Raw genomic sequence first — 21,592 nt, forward strand, 5'->3', positions numbered from 1 at the left:
GCTGTTGTGTGGAAATAATAAAAAGTCCCCCCTTTCTGTGTTTCCTAGAACTAGAGGTCTGAAAAAAATCATTAACATGGTGAAACACATCTTGATGATGTGGTTTTCCCCTTTAAAGGGCCAATTCAGCCCTTTGCAACCAGAGCTTATTTTAATGATGTTTAGCACACAACATTCCTGGGGTGTTCATGTGTGTAATATGTTTTTTTTTTTAATATATATATTTTAGTCATGACACCATGTTCATGACCAAAAACCTGTCATGAAAATATGGTCAAACCCTCTAGTCTAGTCAAACACATAGGCCTCACTCACACGTTTCGATCTAGCATACAACATTGATGCATGCTTGTTGTATGAATGTTGTGAGTGTCATGGCCGCCCCAATGCATTTCCAATGGAAGTCACATGGTTTGTAGTCCACATTTTGGACTACAAGCTGTTGTACGGCTTTCGGCTGTGTTTCGACTGCCCCCCTCCCCCTCATATAACACAAATGTTGTGTCAAACCATGTGACTCCCATTGGAAATGCATTGGGGCAAGATGTATCACACCCTTTGTATACAACAAGCATACATCAGTCTGTTGCGAAGGTGTGAGTGAGGCCATAGACTTCATTATTTTTCTGGCCATTGGGTGCAAATTTCAAATTGTGCTCTACTGTTAGCTACTACAAATATTGTTAACATTGAGTGACTGCAGTTTCTTCCAGCAGTGAAATGTCCCTTTAACCCATTTAGGCCTGACGTCGAAATAAAAAAAACGTTCGCTCTGAAAGAATATATATACCTATTCAAAGATTTGTGCCGCATTTTTACGATTTTTCAAAAATAGCAGACCTACAAGTTCATAGTGCGCCACTTGGTGGCACGCTATGAGCTTGTAGATCTGCTATTTTTCAATAGCTAAAGTATAACAGAATGCTTGAAACACCAAAAGGAGTTCCCGCCCAAAATGGGTTAACACAAACGTGCCATGGAATATCCTCAGTCAATCCTTTGGGCAATAGAGTTTATATAAATCCAACAATAAACTTACCTTCTGTTAAGAATTCACTAACTGGCAGAGATACCTTTTCCATAACCTGGAAGTTGAGATGTCATGTTTTGTGTTCACTCTTTTCTGTCTGTTTTAACTGGTGTGTTTTCAGCACCACCTGCTGGTTGTAAACCTGATGGCACTCAGGGTTCATCCTAGGCTCATGAGTGATAGAATACTCATATTTAGTTTTTTACTTAACCCATTTTGACCTGACCTCAGATTCTAAAAATGTCTTCTACATCCTGACAGTTTTCTGAAAAAGCTATGTTTCTATGTCAGTCGTTCTTCGATTTTTCAAAAATAGCAGACCTACAAGCTCGTAGCGCGCCACTCGGTGGCGCGCTATGAGCTTGTAGATCTGCTATTTTCCAATAGCTAAAGCATAACATAATGCTAACACCAAAAGGGGTTCCCGCCCAAAATCAATACCCTATTGTAGAAATAGTCAGCGGTCCAGGCACCTTGGCCGGTAGTCCAAGTCTGGCAGTGTGCCGCGGGTTCGACTCCCGATCCCGACAGCCTTTACTGCATGGCACCCCCCCCCCCCCCCATCTCTCTCCCCATTTCCTGTCAGCCTACTGACTGTCCCTCTATAACAAAATATAAAATAAAGGCGAAAGCCACAAAAAAAAAAAGAAGAAATAATCTGTTATCCCATCAGTCGTTCTTCGATTTTTCAAAAATAGCAGACCTACAAGCTCGTAGCGCGCCACTCGGTGGCGCGCTATGAGCTTGTAGATCTGCTATTTTTCAATAGCTAAAGCATAACATAATGCTAACACCAAAAAGGGTTCCCGCCCAGAATGGGTTATACTGTAAGTACCGTACACGTTTGGTATTACAGATTTACACGGGTAAAAGTACAAAGGTACTGGCATCAAAATGTACCACCACTTCCACCACTGACCAATAGATTAGATTTAAGTCAAAGTCATACGATTTGTCACACACGTTACCGCAGTGAAATTTGTTCTCCGCATTTGACCCATCTCTTGGAGCGGTGAGCCGCAGCCGTGCCGCGCTCGGGAATCATTTGATTAGTTGATTTGACCCCCCAATCCAACCCATTGATGCTGATTGTCAAGCAGGGAGGCATTGGGTCCCATTTTTACAGTCTTTGGTATGACCCGGCCGGGGATCGAACCCCGACCTCCCAGTTTCAGGGCAGACACTCTAACCACAAGGCCACTGAGCTGGTAATACAGCGGTTTCCTCCCCATGGCCGACTGAAATCCGTCCCCAGGACTGAGAACTTTAAGCCCTGTGAAAGACACCTACAGTATGCAACCCCCGCTATGCATGATGGGATATGTAGTACTCTCTCTGAATGAGAGAGATACTCTATAAGAGTTTTAACCCATTTAGGCCCGACGTCGAAATAAATAAAAAGTCTTCTGAAAGAAGACTTTTTATTTTATTTTTACTGTCACTGATCTGCCTGTTTGACCCTTTTTGCCTGAACATTGGGTGGATTATCGCTTGCTCCTTTTGGACTGTTTATCTGGCTGTCTGTGCTTGTATATCAGCATCACCGTCCCGTAAGCCATTGTTCCTTGATTTATTAATACAATAAATGTACTGGACTGCACCAGCTGAGCTCAGATCTGCCTCAATTCCCTGCTTTTGGGCCCTCTGTCTTCTGGCATGGGCCTGAGGCTTCTTGAGGCTGCGTGATCTCATCGGAGTTTGGAAGGAGCAGGCTTGGAGGAAAGCTGTGGAGCTCTCTGCAGTGTAGTGAGTCAGTGCAAACCACCAGTAACCACAGAGTTTGGAAGGAACAGGCTTGGAGGAAAGCTGTGGAGCTCTCTCTGCAGTACAGTCAGTGCAAACCACCAGTAACCACAGAGTTTGGAAGGAGCAGGCTTGGAGGAAAGCTGTGGAGCTCTCTCTGCAGTACAGTCAGTGCAAACCACCAGTAACCACAGAGTTTGGAAGGAGCAGGCTTGGAGGAAAGCTGTGGAGCTCTCTCTGCAGTACAGTCAGTGCAAACCACCAGTAACCACAGAGGTTGGAAGGAGCAGGCTTGGAGGAAAGCTGTGGAGCTCTCTCTGCAGTACAGTCAGTGCAAACCACCAGTAACCACAGAGTTTGGAAGGAGCAGGCTTGGAGGAAAGCTGTGGAGCTCTCTCTGCAGTACAGTCAGTGCAAACCACCAGTAACCACATCTCGGGCTCGTATTAATATGTATGGATTATGTTCCATATCAGAAAGCTAGGCTCTTCCAGGCAGCAGAGATGCACTTCATGGCTGTGCACAATTCCATCCACTGAAGAGGAGTTCAACTACCTCACATAACTCGCATTGCATATTCACAATAACTGATGTCAGGTTTTATTTTTATTTTCTGGCATGTGTGTCATGCTTAGATGGAATGACCGACCGCACACAGGGAATCACCTGGCTGTGAATGACCGACCGCACACAGGGAATCACCTGGCTGTGAATGACCGACCGCACACAGGGAATCACCTGGCTGTGAATGACCGACCGCACACAGGGAATCACCTGGCTGTGAATGACCGACCGCACACAGGGAATCACCTGGCTGTGAATGACCGACCGCACACAGGGAATGACCAACCGCACACAGGGAATCACCTTAGATGGAATGACCGACCGCACACAGGGAATCACCTTAGATGGAATGACCGACCGCACACAGGGAATCACCTTAGATGGAATGACCGACCGCACACAGGGAATCACCTTAGATGGAATGACCGACCGCACACAGGGAATCACCTTAGATGGAATGACCGACCGCACACAGGGAATCACCTGGCTGTGAATGACCGACCGCACACAGGGAATCACCTTAGATGGAATGACCGACCGCACACAGGGAATCACCTTAGATGGAATGACCGACCGCACACAGGGAATCACCTGGCGGTGATTTAACATTTTATTAGGTTTTCTGTGCTCAATTGCACCCAAAAAACTGAACTTTTAACTATTTTTTTTATTGATTGATTACAGTAGATTTCAAGTACAACTCAATACAAAAACTGTTAACTCTTTGAGAGTTTCATGGATTTCTATATAGTTTTTAGACTTCTCTATGGCAGAATGGCGTTTTTGAATGATTTATTGAAAATTCTCTGTTGTGAATGTGTGACAACGAAAGACCTTCAGAGAAAGCTTGGCTTGTCTGCTTCCAGGAAAAAAATGAACTGAGTTGATAAAATGTTTAGTTGTGGTGTTGGAAGCCATTTAAAAGAGCCTGCATTTACACTGGGTAGTGTTTCTAGGACAACAAAAAAAGTTATGACCGGTTGAAGTTTTATTTTCTAAATAACTTTTTTTCTGCTGGGCGTACATAGCCATGCAATATCTCATTTTAAAGGGTGAGTTGTCTAGTTCAATTAAAATAAAATAAAAAGTTTCTCACATGTACCACTGTAGATATTTTGCCATCTATAAATAGCATGGTCAGTCATGATCAATCTGACCTATCCAGCTAAAAGTCCCCCTAGCTCTGAAATGGAACATCATATAAACTCAATTCTTTTTGGGGTAAAATTAGACATTCTAACGCACATTTTGATATATACCATGTTTACATAGTCTTACCAGTACCGTGTCTATTCATGCATGTATCTCAAAAACCTGTTGTGAAGAAACAGTTTTGATAAAAAACTCATCCAAGGACATTGTTTTGATATGACTTTGTGCCCATGATATGTATCAAAATATAGACTTGAATGTATACTGTATTATAACAAAAAAATTGGGTTCTTACCATCTACCGTTACAGAGTAAATCACAGTTGAAACTCGCTTAGTCAAACCATAAACCTCAGACTAGTGAACAAAATAGCCATGACAGGTCTAACTCATTGTAAAAGCTTGTCTTTTATTTTTTATGACTACTAACATAATACAATTATAATAAATATTACAGAAAATAAATAGGCCTACATACAAAACAGTTGTCCCCAAACTCCCCAGTGTCCCCAAACCACTGCATTCCAGTTGTTCTTGACGGTGTGTGTGTGTGTAGGCTAAATTTAAAAAAACAACAACAACTGAAATGAATGAATGCATCCGGTTCAGTGTCGGAGAACTCCATCGCAGTCTTGACTCTTCGTCTTCATCATCATCATCATCCTCCTCCTCCGATGCCAGTTCTAAATATATAAAAATAAACATTTAGCTGTAGTCAGCCCGGCCAATAGCCAGTTGGGGGGGGGGGGGGGGACGTAGGCTATCTGACATCATCGTCATCATCATCATCACACGGAGACACACTAAACAATGTACAGTCATGATTGTATACAATATACAATGAATGCAATTATCATGCAAGCTCAGACGTCAATGAAACGTCATACAGATCTTATATAATACGCTACTGTTAGCTTCACTCCCCGTCCCCCCTCCGATCCTTGTAGCAACGTCATCATAACCACGCGTTGCTTCAGTAAACGATGCATGTTTGTTCTCCGTCTTTGTAGACAGTAAATAAAAGGAGCGAACATTACTCTAAAGATCAGATCGCCTATAAGGCACGCTACAATATAAAATACTTGTACTGCCATGCGTGCATGCCTGCTACGATACATTTGTACTGCACCAACCAACCGATCGAACCAACCCCCCCCTCCAGCCCTTAGCCAGCACCAATGCACCGACCAACACCATTAGCCAGCACCTTCGGTGCTGGCTAATGGCTGGGGGCCATCGTGGTGAGTCATTCTGGCGTCATGATCTGACTAGTAGTAGTAATTATCCAAGCATCTATTTGTAGCGATCATCTTATGATTTCTGATCACTATAGAAGGGCATTTTCTACAATAAGATTACCTCAAAACATTCCGGGTTGATCGTCTTCTTCAATGGTTTCCCGGTATAGCTCATCGGACGACGATGGGGAGACAATGAAAAAAGGAGGGAGGGAGCAGCGAGTCTCGCTGTAAGCACTGGACCAGGGCTACTCCGCCTGGAGAAGGCGACTGGGACGCGTATGGATCAATACTACTACCACAAAACTCGCTCAAATAAATAGTACTGCTTTCAACTTTTTCTGCTAGAAAATCGCTCGGGCGAGACGGCAAACAGGCAAAACAATGAAAACTAGAAAGAAGCAATTCTGGGAAATTGCAAAGTGTGGTTGCCTCACTCGCTAATATAGGCCTCTCCCGGTAATTTTGCTAGCCAATTACAATGTAAAGTGATCATGTGTAAGTAATTGGGAGGGGTTCCCCCCCCGAAATCATGTTTTTGCAACAAACGGTTAAGTGTTTTTGCAATTGTGGCGCCCCCTATAGATGAAAATAGAATAGCTTTAGGCTCTGTGTTTATTAAGCCACCCTCGACATTTGATTAAAATTTGGGAAAATAGAATAGCTTTAGGCTCTGTGTTTATTAAGCCACCCTCGACATTTGATTAAAATTTGGGAAAATAGAATAGCTTTAGGCTCTGTGTTTATTAAGCCACCCTCGACATTTGATTAAAATTTGGGATGGATCGGACATTCCGTTCGTGATTTGTGCCGTCTTTTGTAAAATAGGCCCCTCCCACTAACTTTGGAAGCTGATTACGGACTAACGATATGGACTATCAAAATTCTGACTCTGCTGTTTTAATCGGATAGGTCCGGAGATCATGTGTACCGATTCTTATGAGATTTGGCCAAAATCTGTAGCTGGAGGATCCAAAAGTGTGTTTTGAAGAAAATTCAAAATGGCAGAAAATCTATCCTGACGCAAATGGGCGTGGCCTATATGGGGAGATGCGTCATGACTCAAGGAATCCAGCGAAAAAATATTTTTTATTTTATGACCTACCGTGCAAGAGTTATAATGCAAAAGGTAAAGTGGGCTGTTATAGCGCCACCATGAGGCCGACCGATATAATTATATGTTAATTAATTTTGATAATTATTATGAACCTCCCCTCCAAGTGTTGTAACTACAGCCCTTACGGTCTCAGAGAAACAAATAGTTGAATGTGAGTTTTCCCATTTTCCCATTCAAGTGAATGGGGAAAATTAATTCACTAATTAATTAATATCAATTAAACTATACAACATTTCTCTTATCAATCAACAAGCACACGATTCCCGATGAAGCCGGTCGATTTGACATATGGCTCGAGTATGTTTGGCAAAAACTGTGGGAGGAGTAGCACTGCAAAATAAAGTTTATACAGAATAATAAACAAAGAAAGAAATAAAAGGTAAGGGGAACAATAGTATGGTTGCCCATAGGCAACCACACTAACTATGAAGACTCCCTCTGCCCCCACTGTTTACAGGGGGTGGGACCAGCTTCCAATGGCAACACGTACACGTGTGTCACGTGACACGGGTTTTCTGGGTAATGTAGTTGGAATATAAGCTCAGGAATTTAAACAGCGCTTCGGAGCATATTAATATGTTTAGATTCATCAAAAACTGTGAAGACGCCAATTGGCGTCATTGATCATTTACGGAATTCTGATGAAGACGCCAATTGGCGTCTTTCATCTTCTAAGGGTTAACAGTGAGTGGACGACACCATAAAGCATTACACTTGTTTACAATAGGGCCCACCATTTTCAATTCATCAAAACATTTAGAGACGTATACGAATATACACAACTATATAGTAAAAAATAAATCATCATAGGAGGTAGAAAGGGAAAATAAATATATACAGTGAGGGGAAACAGGGGTGGGTGGGGGATTCGGGGGCCAGTTTCGAATTGCAGCCGTCCGTAGGTGCCCTTTGAGAGCAGTTTTGAAGGAGTCAAGGGATTTGCATGTCTTAATGACTGTTGGTAGGGCGTTCCACATTTTGGTGGCATAGGAGCGAAATTAATTTAATCCCTTGTTTGTACCGAATCTGGGTTGCACATGGTTTGTTGAACTCCCTCTGGTGTTGTGGGAGTGGACTTCGTTGACATTAAGGAAGTATTTAGACAGGTACATGGGTATCTTGGTGGTGTAGCGAATCTTGTGGACCAGACCCATTGCAAGACCAGACTACATTCAGTAGATTTTCTGTGGTCTGGGGTTTTCTGGCTCAAACAAGTGATCTGATGTTCCTGCTGTTTGTGATGTATAAGAGCCAGCAAATCCCATATACGTATGTCAATGGGATTTGCCAGCAGATGTCACTGTTTTCACTGTTTTGCCTGTTTTCATTGCAGCTCAAAAAGGCTTCACAGACACTAGAGAAAACTCCAGACCACAGAAAATCCACTGAATGTTCAAAGTTCAGTTTTTTTGGGGCGTAATTGTGGTCATACAACCTAAAAATACAGAGAAAAAAAACGATTGTTTTCACTTTCACTTAATTCAAATATCACTTATTTTTTCTTATTTTTTGGATAATCCTCCCTACTGTAAAGTGTGCTGACCATATAAGGAGTTCCTCCCTGTCCCCAGTGAGTGCCTGGGGTCAAAAAACCCTAGTTTCGGTTTGGGCTTTGGGTGGTAAAGCCTTCATCCAATCAGGATGAGAGGGGCCTTCCTCCAATCATGATCGAGTGGGGCGGGCCTTGGTGCACGTGCTGTTGGTCTGTTGTACTTCCCCCACTGTAGAGCGTGTGCATGTGCACATCTTGTTACCGGGTGGGCCGGGTATTTTTCCAAATCACCCAAATCACTGAATGCTCCTTTAAAGGTTCTCCTGCACAATTGGTATTGGTGTTAAACCAATATGTTTTTAAAAAAGACACATCTGATACATATTTGTACCAAAAGTAAAACCAATACTTTCAAAAAGTTAAATAATGTCCAATATATTGGCCAAGCCGATATATTGTCTGAGATCAGAGATTTTAACCCATTTTGAGCGGGAACCCCTTTTGGTGGTTACATACATTATGTTATAATTTAGCTATTGAAAAATAGCAGATCTACAAGCTCATAGCTCTATGAGCGTGTAGGTCTGCTATTTTAGAAAAATCGTGAAAATATTTATTTAAAAAGACTGGAGGATTTAGAAGATTTTTTTAAATTTCGACGTCAGGTCTGAATGGGTTAAACTGAGATTAAACAAGCCGTTAAATGAATAATCCAATGCTTTGAAAATCTCAAACCATGGCCAGTACGGTTGTCAGCACTTCAAAACCGCCTGCCCGTTTGCGTTTTATGTGAGACATTTACATCAGGGGTGGGCAACTGGCGGCCCGGGGGCCACATGCGGCCCCCACCTTCACTTAATGTGGCCCTCAGGTTAATGTCAGAATACTGATATAATATTGGTTTCTACAGTTTACATGCAAACATGACCCGCTTTAATTACTTCAGTCTAAATTAGTAGCTCATTGCTCAACACAAGTATAATTAAAGGCATTTGAAATGACAATGACATAATGACATTAATTTTCAGGATTCCAATTCAAAAATAGCAAAGATTCAAGATTTCAATTAGAATATAGCAAAAATAGCCGATCTACAAGCTCAAAACGCGTCGCAGCGCGACGCGTTTTGAGCTTGTAGATCGGCTATTTTTGCTACGACAGCAATATATGGCCCTAGGGAGTGAGTGTGGAAATATAGTGGCCCTCTCCATCGTCAAAGTTGCCCACCCCTGATTTACATGAAAATATCCAGAGCCATTCAATGAGTTATGTCATTGAAATGAGCAAAGCTTCAGTCAACAGTTCCCAAAACTTCCTGATAGATGCCTGAAGCTGCCAGGAAAGTAATACAGTTACAGGCAGCGTGCCGTGTTTGTCTCCCATCGCTAAGCAACAGATATTCCTGTAATCCAGGAAGATGCTGATTCACCAGAGAGGCGTACAATGTTCCTCAAGCGTCTGTGTTGGGACTTCTGAAGACTGGGTGGGTGCGTGGGTGTGTAGTTGTCATACTGGTGCAGTAGCAACTAAAACAAGTTACTGTACAGTACTGTTGCAGAACACACCATCCTGTTGAGCAATCAGTGAGGAAGCACACATGTTACTTATAAGTAAGAGTTTCAATACAATGTAGAAATACTGTTACAAGTAGTGTACTCAAAATGTACTTCAGTATAAAAGTACTGGCATCAAAATATACATAAAGTATCAAAAGTAAAAGTCCTGTTTCACAAGTTTTTCAAATGTATTAAAATAACTTGAACTACATTGTAGAGTCTAGTGTGAGCTTGTAGATTCTACAAGCTCACAACACGATGCATCGGCTATTTCAAATAGTCGAAGCTTATACAGCTTGTAATGTAATGACATTCTTTGAGGCTAGTGTAGATTTCAAAAGTTTTAATGAAATCGAAATCCAAAAGGCAAAGTTTAGTTCGGCAACAAACAAGACAGTAAAGACAGTGCATGGTATATTTGTCTCTGAGATGTTGTGGAGTTGAAGTAAAAGTATTGAAAATTGGAAATAGTGCAGTAAAGTAAAAAACAAAATCACACCCGTGTGAACTGAGTGGTGTAAGGTCTTATATAGACTGATCAGACGTAATGTCTGACGTAATGAAATCACACCCGGGTGAACTGGGTGACCGTAGCAACCATGCTCATTTCTTTGGCACAGACAGACAGACAAACAAAGCCAGTCGTAGGAGTGGTTTACACCACTCAAAAAATACCTCGTACTGTGAGCGATACATTACTGTATGTGCTCAACAGAATTGCTTTGTTAGACATGAATGTGTTTTTAGACAATGCGTTGCTCTTCTCACTGTGGACTTGAGCCATCACTGAGTTGACTCATTGGAAAGAGAGAGATGGAGAGATATGACCTGGTGACTTTGTGGACTTGAGCCATCACTGAGTTGACTCATTGGAAAGAGAGAGATGGAGAGATATGACCTGGTGACTTTGGAGTTAGTCCAATTGTCTGTTCTGATTCTTAAAGCTGCAATCCATAATGTTCATACCTATCTGGAATTCGAACCTCTGTCTCCTGCGTCAGAGACAAAATGTCTACCACTCATCAAAGAAGCACAGGGGAAATATTGCTCTCATGAGCTTCAGTCAGCACTGCTTGTCAACCAGTAGTTGTCCTGCCTGACACCAGGGTCTAAATGTCCTGCCTGACACCAGGGTCTAAATGTCTCAGTGGTAGTTGTCCTGCCTGACACCAGGGTCTAAATGTCTCAGTGGTAGTTGTCCTGCCTGACACCAGGGTCTAAATGTCTCAGTGGTAGTTGTCCTGCCTGACACCAGGGTCTAAATGTCCTGCCTGACACCAGGGTCTAAATGTCTCAGTGGTAGTTGTCCTGCCTGACACCAGGGTCTAAATGTCCTGCCTGACACCAGGGTCTAAATGTCTCAGTGGTAGTTGTCCTGCCTGACACCAGGGTCTAAATGTCCTGCCTGACACCAGGGTCTAAATGTCTCAGTGGTAGTTGTCCTGCCTGACACCAGGGTCTAAATGTCCTGCCTGACACCAGGGTCTAAATGTCTCAGTGGTAGTTGTCCTGCCTGACACCAGGGTCTAAATGTCTCAGTGGTAGTTGTCCTGCCTGACACCAGGGTCTAAATGTCCTGCCTGACACCAGGGTCTAAATGTCCTGCCTGACACCAGGGTCTAAATGTCTCAGTGGTAGTTGTCCTGCCTGACACCAGGGTCTAAATGTCCTGCCTGACACCAGGGTCTAAATGTCTCAACAGTAGTTGTCCTGCCTGACACCAGGGTCTAATGTCTCAGTGGTAGTTGTCCTGCCTGACACCAGGGTCTAATGTCTCAGTGGTAGAGTAGAGAGCCCATGTCCAACCACTGTAGATACACTATAGCTGTATTGTGCAGATTCGATCAAATAACATTTTGTTTACTGTAGTAAATCCTGGATTGTAGCTTTAATTTAACTCCAGAATTGTAGGCTTTCTTCTTCTTCTTCTTCTTCTTCTTCTTCTTCTTTCAGGGTTCCCCCTCAGAATGTCAGCAAATCTAAATTGACAGATTCTACTGTGCAGGTTTGTGATTTGCATTAATGGGTGTGTACAAAATGTATAAATAAAATATATTTAAATTCCGTGGCATATTCTCAACATCTTTTCTGTGAAAATAACAAGAAAAGAATTGTCTTTTTTTCCCCTCCTTCTTCTTCTCTTTCTTCTCCTTCCCTGTGGCCGTGGGCCAGCGGAGGCTCCTCCTGGCCGTCTGTGGCCAGGAGGCTCCTGTGACTTCAGAGCACTGTGGCCGTGGGCCAGCGGAGGCTCCTGTGACTTCAGAGCACTGTGGCCGTGGGCCAGCGGAGGCTCCTCCTGGCCGTCAGTGGCCAGGAGGAGCCTGTGACTTCAGAGCACTGTGGCCGTGGGCCAGCGGAGGCTCCTCCTGGCCGTCAGTGGCCAGGAGGAGCCTGTGACTTCAGAGCACTGTGGCCGTGGGCCAGCGGAGGCTCCTCCTGGCCGTCAGTGGCCAGGAGGAGCCTGTGACTTCAGAGCACTGTGGCCGTGGGCCAGCGGAGGCTCCTGTGACTTCAGAGCACTGTGGCCGTGGGCCAGTGGAGGCTCCTGGCCGTCTGTGGCCAGGAGGCTCCTGTGACTTCAGAGCACTGTGGCCGTGGGCCAGCGGAGGCTCCTGTGACTTCAGAGCACTGTGGCCGTGGGCCAGCGGAGGCTCCTGGCCGTCTGTGGCCAGGAGGCTCCTGTGACTTCAGAGCACTGTGGCCGTGGGCCAGTGGAGGCTCCTGGCCGTCTGTGGCCAGGAGGCTCCTGTGACTTCAGAGCACTGTGGCCGTGGGCCAGCGGAGGCTCCTGTGACTTCAGAGCACTGTGGCCGTGGGCCAGCGGAGGCTCCTGTGACTTCAGAGCAGCATCCAACAGTCCAACAACGAGCCAGCAGCTTGTTGTACTACATGCAACTCAGAGGAGGATGAAAGAAACAGAACATGTCCCACAGGCCTCGCTCTTATCCGTAAGACTCATTCTTTCCCTCCTTTCACTCTTAACCCATTCTGGGCGGGAACCCCTTTTGGTGTTAGCATTATGTTATGCTTTAGCTATTGAAAAATAGCAGATCTACAAGCTCATAGCGCGCCACCGGGTGGCGCGCTATGAGCTTGTAGATCTGCTATTTTTGAAAAATCGAAGAACGACTGACATAGAAACATAGGCACTGGAGCAGCTCAGACGTTTTAGGCCCTTATTTTATTTGTAACAGGGTGCAGGTAAAAAGCGACAACGTTTCGATGTGTCAATTACATCTTCGTCAGGTCATAGGTCACATTCTCCTATGACCTGACGAAGATGTAATTGACACATCGAAACGTTGTCGCTTTTTACCTGCACCCTGTTACAAATAAAATAAGGGCCTAAATCGTCTGAGCTGCTCCATTGCCTTCTTGTTCGCATATATATGTCCTGCTCCTGAGATGCACCAGACTGGCCTGCTATAGGCTAGAGGCTCCTGAGATGCACCAGACTGGCCTGCTATAGGCTAGAGGCTCCTGAGATGCACCAGACTGGCCTGCTATAGGCTAGAGGCTCCTGAGATGCACCAGACTGGCCTGCTATAGGCTAGAGGCTCCTGAGATGCACCAGACTGGCCTGCTATAGGCTAGAGGCCTCTGAGATGCACCAGACTGGCCTGCTATAGGCTAGAGGCTCCTGAGATGCACCAGACTGGCCTGCTATAGGCTAGAGGCTCCTGAGATGCACCAGACTGGCCTGCTATAGGCTAGAGGCTCCTGAGATGCACCAGACTGGCCTGCTATAGGCTAGAGGCCTCTGAGATGCACCAGACTGGCCTGCTATAGGCTAGAGGCTCCTGAGATGCACCAGACTGGCCTGCTATAGGCTAGAGGCTCCTGAGATGCACCAGACTGGCCTGCTATAGGCTAGAGGCTCCTGAGATGCACCAGACTGGCCTGCTATAGGCTAGAGGCTCCTGAGATGCACCAGACTGGCCTGCTATAGGCTAGAGGCTCCTGAGATGCACCAGACTGGCCTGCTATAGGCTAGAGGCGCGGCTGGAACTCCCTTCTATAGAAACATAGCTTTTTCAGAAAACTGTCAGGATGTAGAAGACATTTTTAGAATCTGATCTCAGGTCAGAATGGGTTAAGGCCCCAGCGCTGCACAACTGTCCACACGCCAGTTCCCCACATCTCCCTCCCGTGGGTTCGGGCTTGTTAGAATCCGGTGCCAGTACAGCGCCAGCAGTACAATACAACAGCTCAGTTGTTTCACAACCAGGAAGGTGAAGTGCATCACATCGTGAGCGTTCATTCGATACAGTCCAGACTCCACAGTGATCAGTGTAAATGTCAAGTTGAAAAGTCATACGATTTTAAGGGCCATCGGCATCAATAACTATAATGATGATAATTACTGCATATGGGGCTGTTCTCATCATGCGTGACCACCGTGTCGCTCGGCATTGTCTCTACCATCCTCTTGACCTCTCCAACATCTGGCTTTTGAAATCACGTGATATGGGCAGCCAAGTTTATGGACTTTTAACGTTTGTTTAGAGCAGCAAATGCAGTCATGTGACATCATGTGGGTCGATATAAATACATCAGGCGCCCCTCACTTCACACAAGTGTGATTTTTGAGGGGTGCTAGTCCCTCCTATAAACAGCTAGGCCTATAGTGTTTAATGTTTGTGTTGTCTGAACAAACATTAAAAATCACACCTGTGTGAAGTGAGGGGCGCTAATATATATATATATATATATATATATATATATATATATATATATATATAAGTCTAACTCATGTTGATTAGGTGATGTAATGGTGATGTAAAACAAACACAAACATTAAACGCCATTAACAATAAAGAGACAATATGACGTATATGAGGCACATTATGACGTACATTTTCCCTTCATTGTCAATGGCGTCTACAAAACAAACATTGGAACTAAAGACAAACATTAAACCTGTGTATAGGGGGGGCTGGCACCCCTCAAAAATGCCATTGACAATGAATGGAGAATTTACATCATATATGTCTGAGCAAATCGGCTGGTTATGTCAGTGGGAACCCTTGGCCAATAAGGGGCCACCATTCTTGATGATGATGTACGATGATTAGAGCGCCCCTCACTTCACACGGGTGTGATTTTTGAGTGGTGCAACCACTCCAAGGAACAGCAATGTCCGTCCGTCCCTTAGAGTATGTCCTCACCTATGTGACTATGTGTACCAGTAGGGGCAGAAGTGGCGCTGTTGTGCCAGAAACAGAGAGAGCGAGATAGTGTTGCACTGTTGCCTGCTAATTACACACAGAGAGAGAGAGAGAGAGAGAGAGAGAGAGGCAGGGGGAGAGGGGAGTTGCACCACTCAGTTCACACAGGTGTGATTTTTTAAAACTATACAGTTAGTGCTTGGTGTGAATAGCTAACAATAAAGACTATAGGTACAGTATAACGATGACTAACGATAAGGATAATTTTAACGATAACGATAACCACATCAGTAACGATAACTAACTACAACTATAATGATACCTGTAAACAATATCAATATCTAATGATAACGAAGGCTATAACTATACCGACAATAACTACAGTATAACGATAACGATAAGGCTTACTGACGATAACAATCTGATGTCTTTATAGTTGGGTCTGGACCACTTGAGTTAGAACACATTTTAAAAGAGACGGTATGTTCATAGTTACCCTGCATGGTACACTGAGGCCATTACACTTTGTCGCACAACGGTGCTGCATGCTGATAATAGCTGATCTGCAAGCTCACAACACATTGTGAGCTTGCAGATCAGCTATAAGTAATACAACACATTTGTTTTGTGTTACAATTGCACACATTATATTATCCCATTCTGGGCGGGAACCCCTTTTGGTGTTAGCATTATGTTATGCTTTAGCTATTGAAAAATAGCAGATCTACAAGCTCATTTTTAGAATCTGATCACAGGTCAAAATGGGTTATTCTAATTTATTGTTGAGCTATGATGACTGCATCGCTTATTACAAAAGCATGCAGTGATGTTAGACAGCTTTCATTAAGAAATAGTTGTGTATCTTGTAATAGCAGTCAATAGTTCTGTATCTTGTAATAGCAGTCAATAGTTCTGTATCTTGTAATAGCAGTTGTGTATCTTGTAATAGCAGTCAATAGTTCTGTATCTTGTAATAGCAGTCAATAGTTCTGTATCTTGTAATAGCAGTTGTGTATCTTGTAATAGCAGTCAATAGTTCTGTATCTTGTAATAGCAGTCAATAGTTCTGTATCTTGTAATAGCAGTTGTGTATCTTGTAATAGCAGTCAATAGTTCTGTATCTTGTAATAGCAGTCAATAGTTCTGTATCTTGTAATAGCAGTTGTGTATCTTGTAATAGCAGTCAATAGTTCTGTATCTTGTAATAGCAGTCAATAGTTCTGTATCTTGTAATAGCAGTTGTGTATCTTGTAATAGCAGTCAATAGTTCTGTATCTTGTAATAGCAGTCAATAGTTCTGTATCTTGTAATAGCAGTCAATAGTTCTGTATCTTGTAATAGCAGTCAAGCCAAAGGCACAGTTTTAAGTATAATCCTATGGCTGTTACTGCATCGATCTGGAATGCCTTGTGCCTCAACTCTTTTTTTTCCTGCCCATGGGAAAAAAACAATCCTCACAACTCTGAGCGTGTAAAAAAGGACCCCTTGCCGATCTGTTTCTACTAAGGTTTTCCTGTGATCTGTTTCTACTAAGGTTTTCCTGTGATCTGTTTCTACTAAGGTTTTCCTGTGATCTGTTTCTACTAAGGTTTTCCTGTGTACTACAGGCAAATTGAAGGGAATGTTGCTCAACCGCCAAGCGGGGAAAAGAAAACATTCTCGAAGCTTCTCTCCCACTTTTGACTTTCAACTATATCCTATTTTCCTAATCCAGAGGAATTGGTGGTGGAGCAGAGTTGCATGGAGGGGAGCGAGGAGCGGAGGGAGGGAGGGGGGGAGGGAGGGGAGCGAGGAGCGGAGGGAGGGAGGGGAGGGAGGGAGGGAGGGAGGGAGGGAGGGAGGGAGGGAGGAGCGGAGGGAGGGAGGGAGGGGAGCGAGGAGCGGAGGGAGGGAGGGGAGGGGAGGGACGGGAGGGAGGGAGGGAGGGAGGGAGGGAGGGAGGGAGGGAGGGAGGGAGGGAGGAGCGGAGGGAGGGACGGGAGGGAGGGGAGCGAGGAGCGGAGGGAGGGAGGTCGGGGGGGAGGGAGGGGAGGGAGGGAGGGAGGGAGGGGAGGGAGGGAGGGAGGGGAGGGAGGGAGGGGAGCGAGGAGCGGAGGGAGGGAGGGAGGGAGGGGAGCGAGGAGCGGAGGGAGGGAGGGAGGGAGGGAGGGGAGCGAGGAGCGGAGGGAGGGAGGGACGGGAGGGAGGGAGGGAGGGACGGGAGTGTTTAACAGAGAGGGGGGATGGTAGCTGTTACTTGTTTTGGAAGAAATCTGGAACCTATAAACTTGGACGAGATCTATGACAAAAACGAATGTCGGAAAAGCCCGAGTTGATTGGTCGAACCGCACACCTTTGTCTCCGCCTTGTGCCTTTGATCCAGCCAATCGCCAAACACGTGTTCTTCCTCTTGTCTTTGGCTTGGCGGAGCCCCTTCAGACTCCTCTGGACCAATCAGAGGACCCGATGGGTGGGAAGCTAAAGGTTTCATCCTCTTCTCCCTTTAAAACTTGGACTCAGGTTGCCCCTGTTATACACACACACACGCACACACACACACATACACACACACACACACATCCCAGAGGCAGGACGGGGAGAACTTGAGCTCGCTCGAGCAGTCTGTTCTCCAGGAATATGTTTACTGGTACGCTGGTGAGGAGCAGATGAAGAAGTATGGTAGATATCAGGACATTCCGGGCCGAGCTGATGGCCGATGAGCTGTTCTAGTTCGATGCTCTGTCGCTTGTTTTGGTGCCGAGGAAGAATCGAGTCGAGAAGAGCTGAGGATACAAAACCCAGGAGAAGATCTGCAGGAGGGGGGACTGAACAGCGCAGGGGAAACGTGTGTATGTGTGTGTTTGTGTGTGTGTGAAAGAGATATACAGAGATATCTACAGGAGAGAGCAGCTTGGTACTGATAGTGAAGGACAAGGCATAGCAGCGTGTCCAGCTATGAGAGAGGAAGAGCAGCTCAGTGATGAGCACCCAGACGGTGGGCTGTCGACCAGGGAGGAGGAGACGGACACGCCGCCCTCCAACACTTGTCCCGTTGTTGTGGCGCCGCCGCCGCGACTCACCGGGCCCAAGCGGCTGACCGGCGCCCAGGCGGAGGACGAGGTTCTCCCCACCGCCGCCATCATATCGATGGACGACGACGAGATCAAGCCAGCGCTGGACCATCACCTGCACGGCCCCATGGGACCCAAGAGGCCCAAGAAGAGCCCGCCGCCTCGACCACCTTCGACAGGGCCGCCGCCCCTCTCGCCGCTTTCCGCCGTGGCCGCCTCGGCCCTGGAGGACCCGCACACCCAGAGAGTGATCGCCAACATCCGGGAACGCCAGCGGACGCAGTCGCTGAACGACGCCTTCGCCTCCCTGCGAGAGATCATCCCCACGCTGCCCTCGGACAAACTGAGCAAGATCCAGATACTGAAGCTGGCGTCGCGGTACATCGACTTCCTCTATCAGGTCCTGCAGAGCGAGGACGAGATGGAGAGCAAGCTGGCCGGGTGCAACTACCTGGCCCACGAGAGACTCCGATACGCTTTCTCTGTGTGGAGGATGGAAGGGGCGTGGTCTACCATGTCCGCAGGACACTAATGACCACTTTGAGCCGCCCTCCAATGGGAAGCTCCCAGATCACCTGTGGTGACGGGCTGATAAACTGAGGCGGTGGGAGCTTGTCGGCTGGGCCTGCTCACCTTTATGTGTACATCGTCTTAACTTAAACATTATATACAGTACTTCGGCGGTACGATGAATAGAAAAAATAGCTGATCTACAAGCTCACATCCCATGTCACGTTGTGAGCTTGTAGATTTTCGCTATCTTTGACAATTCTTAACTGTCATTTGTTAGATTATACAATTCTTGCCGATTACATTAGCTCGAATTATGGACACCAGGTAGAAAGAGATTAAAGTGATGTAGAACTTTGGGGTATAGCTACTGTATCACATTGTGGAACATTTTCAAATCCTGTTAATTGTCTTTATCTATTTGTTTGTGTGAGTTTGGGACATGGAATCTCTCTCCAGTCCCTCTTATTATGGTGAATCAGGTCTCAAAATTATATGTTAAGCACATAAACAAATGTTGAACACAACTTCTTTTTGGGCAAGTGAAATCTACTATTTACCTGTTGAATTCTCTCTAGTGCCACAGAAACCGATATGTCACCAATGCTGATGTAAACACGAGTGACTGAATGACTGAAGGAATGAATTATAGGACTGGTTTCTTTATTGGCTGAATCTCCTTATGTTATTATGCTTTAGCTATTGAAAAATAGCAGATCTACAAGCTCGTAGCGCGCCACTCGGTGGCGCGCTACGAGCTTGAACGACTGACATAGAAACATAGCTTTTTCAGAAAACTGTAAGGATGTAAGACATTTTTAGAATCTGATCTCAGGTCAAAAGGGGTTAATTTATGTGGCAAATGTGTGATTTTGAGACCTGATTAATACATGCAGGGAAAACAGATAAAGCTGATTAACATTATCTGGACTTGAATCGCCAGGTAGCTACGTATAAAACCCAAAGTTCTGCCTTCTTCTCAGCTCAGATCCTCTGTTTACCTCCTCTATGATAGAAGATTCATGCAACAAGAAAATACAGGTTTACATAGCTTTATAATGTATTTATATTTTATATAGAATGAATGGAACCTTTGACATTACCACCTTGATTATGAATATTTCTCTCAACATCCTCTCACTGTGATGGTCTGTGGTGGTCTTACGTACTTCCATCTGTCAGCTAGTTATCGCTGATCCATCAAGGTGGTCTGACGGACCTTTTAATGCCATGTTCTGTGAAGCGTGACCAATCAAGAACAGACGTCATGTATACAATCCATGACATTCTTAAGATTCACAGTAAAATTCTCAATGTATCCAGTTGTACTGTTTCGTTGTACATCAACGCTGAGGATTTAACAGTGTCGTTTCTTTACATATGACGACGAGAATCAACTGGCACAGACTAGAGACGAACAGGAAACCACAGAAACTTACTTCACATATACTGTAACATGAGCTGGACTCAAACCCTCGGAGCTGAGGGTGCCCGGGGGCCGTTTTTAATGTGACCTCAGCGCAGCAGCAGCAGCACAGGACTTCCTGACCGCCTGGCCTTTTGCTTTCATCATCATCATCATCATCATCATCGTCATCATCATCATCATCATCATCATCATCATCATCATCAGCAGCAGCAGCAGCGTTATGGTTATCACTACAGTCACATGGAAGGTATGCAAATATCAACATCATATTTATTCTCTTTCAGTGGTTCTTCTCACCCTTTTCTGGATCAGAGCCCACTTGAAACTTTTGAAATGCCCACTTTAAAATCTCTATAGGGTTCACTCAGCACTTATAGGAACACTCAGCACTGTAGTGTTCACTCAGCACTTAGGAACACTCAGCACTGTAGTGTTCACTCAGCACTTATAGGAACACTCAGCACTGTAGTGTTCACTCAGCACTTATAGGAACACTCAGCACTGTAGTGTTCACTCAGCACTTAGGAACACTCAGCACTGTAGTGTTCACTCAGCACTTATAGGAACACTCAGCACTGTAGTGTTCACTCAGCACTTAGGAACACTCAGCACTGTAGTGTTCACTCAGCACTTATAGGAACACTCAGCACTGTAGTGTTCACTCAGCACTTAGGAACACTCAGCACTGTAGTGTTCACTCAGCACTTAGGAACACTCAGCACTGTAGTGTTCACTCAGCACTTAGGAACACTCAGCACTGTAGTGTTCACTCAGCACTTATAGGAACACTCAACACTGTAGTGTTCACTCAGCACTTAGGAACACTCAGCACTGTAGTGTTCACTCAGCACTTAGGAACACTCAGCACTGTAGTGTTCACTCAGCACTTATAGGAACACTCAACACTGTAGTGTTCACTCAGCACTTAGGAACACTCAGCACTGTAGTGTTCACTCGACATTTAGCATGGCAGCCGTTCGTCTGCCGTGCTGAGTGGTCAGATGGGTGGCCTGCTATGCTAAGTTGTCAGATGGGTGGCCTGCCGTGCTAAGTGGTCAGATGGGTTTGTCTGCCGTGCTAAGTTGTCAGATGGGTGGCCTGCCGTGCTAAGTGGTCAGATGGGTTTGTCTGCCGTGCTAAGTGGTCAGATGGGTGGCCTGCCGTGCTAAGTGGTCAGATGGGTGGCCTGCCGTGCTAAGTGGTCAGATGGGTGGCCTGCGTGTATTTACAGAGCATGTTCATTGTAGTGGTCAATCGATGAAACTAACCAACTAACTAAGTGAAAGGCCTGGCGGCCCACAGGTTGAAACTAACCAACTAACTAAGTGAAAGGCCTGGCGGCCCACAGGTTGAAACTAACCAACTAACTAAGTGAAAGGCCTGGCGGCCCACAGGTTGAAACTAACCAACTAACTAAGTGAAAGGCCTGGCGGCCCACAGGTTGAAACTAACCAACTAACTAAGTGAAAGGCCTGGCGGCCCACAGGTTGAAACTAACCAACTAACTAAGTGAAAGGCCTGGCGGCCCACAGGTTGAAACTAAC

The 21,592-nt window shown here is 45.3% G+C and overlaps 1 protein-coding gene across 1 annotated transcript; it reads left to right on the forward strand.

Moving 5' to 3' along the window:
• Positions 1–17,889: 17,889 nt before the first annotated feature.
• On the forward strand, positions 17,890–18,641 carry LOC306941320 (uncharacterized protein; the record flags this gene model as incomplete). The annotated part of the gene is made up of 1 exon (XM_079526722.1): positions 17,890–18,641. The coding sequence occupies exon 1, from the start codon at positions 17,994–17,996 to the stop codon at positions 18,639–18,641; it is 648 nt and encodes a 215-aa protein (XP_079382848.1). The 5' UTR covers positions 17,890–17,993.
• Positions 18,642–21,592: the final 2,951 nt, after the last annotated feature.

The sequence above is a fragment of the Electrona antarctica genome, assembly GCF_951216825.1.
Source record: "Electrona antarctica genome assembly, chromosome: 2".
Lineage (NCBI taxonomy): Eukaryota > Metazoa > Chordata > Actinopteri > Myctophiformes > Myctophidae > Electrona > Electrona antarctica.